Raw genomic sequence first — 6,399 nt, 5'->3', positions numbered from 1 at the left:
TTTCAACAACCTCATATGCATGTGAAAGCTGGACAGTGAATAAGGAAGATCGTAGGAGAATTGATGCTTTTGAGTTATCGTGTTGGAGGAGAATATTGAAAGTGCCATGGGCTGCCAAAAGAACCTATAGATCTGTTTTGGAAGAAGTACAGCCAGAGTGCTCCTTGGAGGCCAGGATGGCCAAACTTCGTCTCTCATACTTTAGACATATTGTCCGGAGGGAGCAGTTGCTGGAGAAGGATATCATCCTTTGGTAAGGTGGAGGGTCAGAGAAACAGAGGTAGATCCCCAATGCGATGGATTGGCCAAGTGGCAGCATCAGTGGACTCAAGCATGGCAACAGTAGTGAGGTTGGCCTAGGATCAGGCAGTGTTTCGTTCTGCTGTGCATAAAGTCACTATGAGTCAGTACCGACTCAATGGCACCTCACAACAACAACAATACTTATGGATGTGGTGGTGGTGGTTATGTGCCATGTAGTAGCTCAAAATACCAACTGAGAGGAAGGCGTCTTCACATCAAGTACAGGCAACTCAGACATTGGCTACCTAAAATGGGGGTCTAGGGGTGGGGTTATAAAAGCACGAAGTTACTGGCTTATAAATTTTCAAGAGGGAGTTTAGTTTCAGAGGGTTCAGGGAAAGGTAGAATCCCCACTGAATAGATTTCATCTTGTTTAGATGGGTCTGGTGAAAGGAGATGAGGATAAAGATTTTTATGATTTAATAGTGAATCATTGTTATTATGACTAATTGCTACTGTCACAACTGCAAAGGTAGAAGTTTTGTAACAAAAAGTGGGAAATAGTTAATCTTATAGTCCAGGAATAGAGGACCCTAGTATCATCAAGGGAGAAGAGCATGAGCAAAATGTGGGACCCTATCAAGAGAAGCAGCAACACCAGAAATGGAGGCAGAGATGAGAACATGGAGAGAGGGAGCAGCTGAGGACTCTAGACTCAAGGAAAAGAGAAAGGCTGTGTGCTGGCGGCCAGGAGGCAGGCTAGCAGAATGTGCTCTTTGGTTGTTTAAATGATTAAATATCTCTGAGTGTTTTTGTGTACATCATCCCAAAAAGAAGAAGAAGAAGAAGAAAAAAAAAAAAAAAAAACCAAACACAGAGGGAATAGAAACAAATACTGTTGAATGATGATGCATGGAGGGGATTGTAATCATTGCAGTGAAATGATGAGTGTAAAACTAATGTTCTCCCATGTAAACTATCACTCAATTCACAGTAAAAGCTTAAAAAAAAAGATTTGTAACAAAGGCCAAGCAGAAAGTGGCCTGCTTATGAAGCATGGCTGAGGAGAGACTGTTGTGACTGGAACAACTGTTCCCTGAACATTTCTGACTTTGAATTGTAACCTATTAACTTCCTTAATAAACCCTTTAACTGTGAGTTTGGTGTCTGAGTTCTGTGTGGCCGTTGCAATGAATCACTGAACCCAGATGCCTAGTGAATCCTGTGGGAGTGATGATTATTTCTTGGCGCAATTTTTGCAAACACTTTGCTTTATTTCTTGACTGCTGCTTCCATGGGCATTGGTTATAGATAAAATGAAAGCCTCGATAACTTCGAGATGTTGAAGTTTTATCATGATGTTGCTTATTCATCCAGTTATAAGGAATTTTATTTTATGTTAAGGTGTAATCCATATTGAAGGCTGTAGTCTTTGTTCTACATCAATAAAGTCCTTCAAGTCTTCTTCACTTTCAACAAGCAAGATTGTGTCATCTGCAGATCACAGGTTATTAGTGAGCTTTCCTCCTGTCCTGATACCACATTCTTCTTCATATAGTACAGCTTCTTGTATTATTTGTGCAGCAGACAGATTAAACAATCATGGTGAAAGCATACACACTTTAGGTGATTTTAAACGCAGTATTCCCTTTCTCTGTTAAAGTGTTCTTTGTACAGGTTCCACACGAGCATAAATTAATTCTTCTGAAATTCCCATTCTTCACAATAGTATCAATAAGGTGTTATGATCCACACAGTGTTATATTGCATAGCCAACATAAACATCTTTATATATTCTCTGCTTTCAGCCAAGTCCACCTGACATCAGTAAATCCTTTGATCCATCTCCTTTTCTGAACCTGGTTTGAATTTCTGGCTGTTCCCGGTCAATGGAATGCTGCCACCATTTTTTAATTATCTTTAACGAAGTTTCACTTGTGTGTGATATTAATGATATTGCTTGACATCCATTTAACGATTTATGATATCTCCTGACATCCATTTCAGTGAAAATGATGTTTCCACATTTTGTTGGGTTACCTTTGTTTGGAATGGGCATAGATGTAGATGTCATCCAGTCAGTTGGTCAGGCCTTCCATATTTCTTGTCATCAATGAAATTGAATTCATTGGTTGAAACATCTCAACTGGTGTTCTGTCAGTTCCTGAAGCCTTGTTTTTTGCCAATCAATGCCTCGGTGCAGCTTGAACTTCTTCCTTCAGTGATTGTTTCTTAATCCTATTCTACCGGCTGAAATGGTTGAACAATGACCAATTCTTTTGGTTCAGTTAGTCTATGTATCCCTTCTTCTTTTGATGCTTTTTCATTGTTCAATATTTTACCTTGAATATTTCAACTTGAGTTTTTTTTCTTCATTTCTTTCTGTTTGAAATTTCTTTCAGAAATGCTGAGCATGTTCTTCCCTTTTGGTTTTCAAATTTCATTGTAATACTTTAATGAGTCTCTTCAAGCCACCCTTTGAAATATTTTGTTCTGCTCTTACTTCATCTCTTCCATTCACTTTAGCTACCTATCTTCAAGAGCAAGTTTTAAAGTCTCAACTGACATCCATTTTGGTCTTGATGGTTTCTAAATTCAGGTCCTACTTTGGCTCTTGTGGGCTTATTTTTATTTTCTTCAGCTGCAACTCTGACTTGCAAAGGAGCTATTGATTATGGTCTGCTCTGCAGCCAGCCCTGGACTTGTTCAGACTGATGATATTGAGCTTCTTCATTGTCTCTTTCTACAGATATAATTTATTTGATTCCTGTATATTCCATCCAGCTAGGTTCACATGTATAGTCATTGTTTATGTTTTTGAAAAAAAGTTATTTCCAATGACTAAATCATTGATCTTGCAAAATTCTATCATGTGTTAATCCAGTTTTTGTCACCATATTTTTCCAATAGGTATTGTTGTACTTTGTTTCCAACTTTTACATACCAGTCATCAACACATTTTGATTGCAAGTTTGAGCAATTTCAGATGACAGAAGTTGGTAAAAATCTTCAATTTCTTCATCTTTGGCATCAGTGGTTGGTGTGCAAATTTGAATAATAGTTTTATTAATTGGTGTTCCTTATAGAAGATATTGCCCTATCATTGACAGCATTGTACTTCAGGATAAATCTTAAAATATTATTTTTAATAATTAACATAATACTGTTCCTATTCAATATCTAATTTCTGACATAGTAAACTATGTTTGTATGATTCAACATTGCCAATACCAGTTCATTTCAGTTCACTATTTTCTCGGGTACCAATCTTTCATTTTTACTAACTTCCAATTTTCCTAGATTCATACTTTGTACATTCTACAATCTGATTATTAATGGATGCTTGCAGCAGATTCTTCTCATTTTTAGTTGTGTCCATCAGCAAATGAAGGTCCTGAAAGCTTTATTCCATCTACATCATTAAGGTTGACTCTACTTTGAGGAGGCAGCTCTTCCCCAGTGGTATTTTTGAGTGCCTTTCAATCTGTGAGACTCATCTTCTACACTTTATCAAACAATGTTCCAATGTTATTCATAATATTTTCACAGACCAATTTTTTAAGAAGTAGATTTCCAGTACCTTCTTCTAACCTATCTTCATCAGTAAGCTTTGCTGACACCTGTCCACATGGGTGATCCTAATGGTATTTGAAACAACCGCAGCATAGCTTTCAGCATCATAACAACACCCAAGCCACCACAGTACAACAAACTGATAGACAAGTGATGGAAAAAACCAAAGCGAGTTATATAAACTGCCAAATGTTATACTGCTAGTTAGCAGTAAATTAGGATTGAAATCTGGCTCTTTCATGTAGCATTACTTTAATTTGACAGCAGGAACCACAGACCCAAGGAAATTAAATGATGCTCCAGGATCACAGTGTCTGGTGTGGGTAAGGAGGGAGTCACACTTTATACTCAACGTGTGTTCATTTACTATTACTCATAAATGGCTCCAGTAGCCAACCTAGGTGAGTTCTTCATCTAGCATTTGTCTAACAATAAAAAATAATAATTTATGTATCTAGAAAACCAGGTTTTTTTTTTTTATATAAAGAATAGAAATAGACATTTAAATTTTTCCTTTGACAGAGTTACCCTTTATTTTGTTTTATAACAGATTGATTTCTATGGCAATGTGAAATGTTCATCCAGCCTCTCTTTTTTTTCCATTTCTTGATAACAGTGATTTTGTTCAAAATGTGAAATCTCTGGGGCTTTCTGGTATAACTTGGTATTTTTATCTGCCAATTATGCTTATTTGGAGTGGTGCTGTGGGTTAATGCTCTGGACTGCAAAGTCGGTTTGAACCTCTAGGTCGACAGTTCATTCTCACCACCTGCTCCTCGGAAACTCTATACAGTGTCGCTTAACAAAAACCAACAACTCAATGCCATTTAACAACAACAACAAATTATGCTTATTGTTGTTGTTAAGTGCCCTGGAGTCCGTTTTGACTCATAAAGACCCTGTATAGGGTTTCTGAAGCTGTAAATCTTTATGGGAGCAGAAAGACTCATCTATTCCCCTGGGGTGACTGGTAGATTTGAACTACTGACTTTGTGGTTAGCAACCTAGTTGGTAATTCCTTATTGGACTTCTGGTGTGGCTCTATAAGATAAGCACTGGGCTACAAGTCCATTTGAACCACAAATTTGGAGATTCAAACTCACCAGCCATTTCTTAAAAACCCTATACAGGGTTGCTATGAATGGTAACCAACTTGACAGCACTTAAAAACAACAATTATCCTTATTTAATGAGAAAGATGAGACTTCCTGCTCCTATAAATATTTATAGCCTCAAAAACCCTATACAGGGTTGCTATGAGTCAGAACTGACGAGAGGACACACAACCACCAACAACCACATTATGCTTATTGAAGTCATAGTGTGGCCCTGTAGGATAAGCATTCAACAGCTAACCAAAAGGTAGGCAGTTCAAACCCACAAGGTGCTCCTTGGAAACCCTACGTAGGGTCAAAACTAATGCTACGGCACTTAACCATAACATTATGCTTATTATATTGTGTTATTGGAGCAATTTTTTTTTCAGCCCTTGATATTAAATAATGAATCATCCTTTATCATTAAGGCAGATCGATGGCTATTTCTGACAATGTAATGAAGCTCATTTTGCGTTCTTTTTCAAACTTTATTTTATCCGACCGAACAATAATTTCACTGGAGGAGAAAAATTAAAATGGTCTTTTTAATAATGTAATGTTATCTGTTTTTCCTTCATAGTAATTAAAGTCAAAATCTTAACAGTGACTCTCCAGGGGTCAGCTGTGCTTCCTCCCCGCACCCCCCCCCAAAAAAAAGATGCCTAACAAGGCTTTGTTTTCAACATCATCGCTTCTATGCTGAAGCATTTAGTTCTGTGGTTTTTGATGTAAAGTATGGATAAGAGTACCCATTTAATGAAATTCAGTGTTGACTCATGTCTTTTTCTTTCTTCTCCCTCCTCTAGCTCTTTCTCTTTGTTGTCTGGAACTTTGAGCTTTACATGATACCACTGGTTTTGTTGTTACTATTGACATGGAACTACTTCTTGATAATATCAGGGAAAGATAACAGGCAACGTGATACAGTAAGTCTCTGCTTTCTGACTTGTATGTGTTTTTGTTCTTATTTCTAGCCCCTCTGACAAGATCAATATTGAATTTGGTTTTACAAACCAGAAATTCTGTCTATAAATACTCATGTTTAGAGGAAGATTGTATGAATTCAAAACTAATACTTGGGCCATCACAGAAAATAGGTGAATCAAAACTACAACTTAAAATGGTCTGTTTAATAATGTAATGTTATCTGATTTCCTTCATAGGAAATCTTACTCACCTTGTCTGAAACTAACATAGGAAATATGCCAAAACAAGTACTATGATTGTTGTTGTTAAATGCTGTTGAGTCGATTACGACCCATAGCGATATTTAATCATAAGTGGTTGTTATTCAAATGATATTTTTAAATAAATTCTTGTTTGTTTTTATAATTTAGAGATTAAGGCATAATGTCACAAAATACGACTCCTGGTGTGGCGCAGTATGATCAGCACTGGACTGCAAACCATGAGGTCAGCAGTTCAAACCCACCAACTGCTCCTTGGAAACCCTATTGTTGTTGTTGTCAGGTGCCATCGAGTCGGA

At 37.2% G+C, this 6,399-nt stretch overlaps 1 protein-coding gene across 1 annotated transcript in view; it reads left to right on the top strand.

The window, feature by feature from the left end:
- MCTP1 (multiple C2 domains, transmembrane 1) overlaps window positions 1–6,399 on the top strand; it is a 956,699-nt gene that overhangs the window by 799,476 nt on the left and 150,824 nt on the right. The window contains exon 18 of the mRNA XM_006867878.1: window positions 5,720–5,839. Within this exon, the coding sequence (XP_006867940.1) occupies window positions 5,720–5,839 (120 nt within the window). The remainder of the gene's footprint in view (window positions 1–5,719; window positions 5,840–6,399) is intronic.

Source organism: Chrysochloris asiatica, unplaced genomic scaffold (genome assembly GCF_000296735.1).
Source record: "Chrysochloris asiatica unplaced genomic scaffold, ChrAsi1.0 scaffold00111, whole genome shotgun sequence".
NCBI lineage: Eukaryota > Metazoa > Chordata > Mammalia > Afrosoricida > Chrysochloridae > Chrysochloris > Chrysochloris asiatica.
The sequence above is the reverse complement of the archived record's forward strand: the minus strand, read 5'-3'. Positions and strand labels throughout refer to the sequence as shown.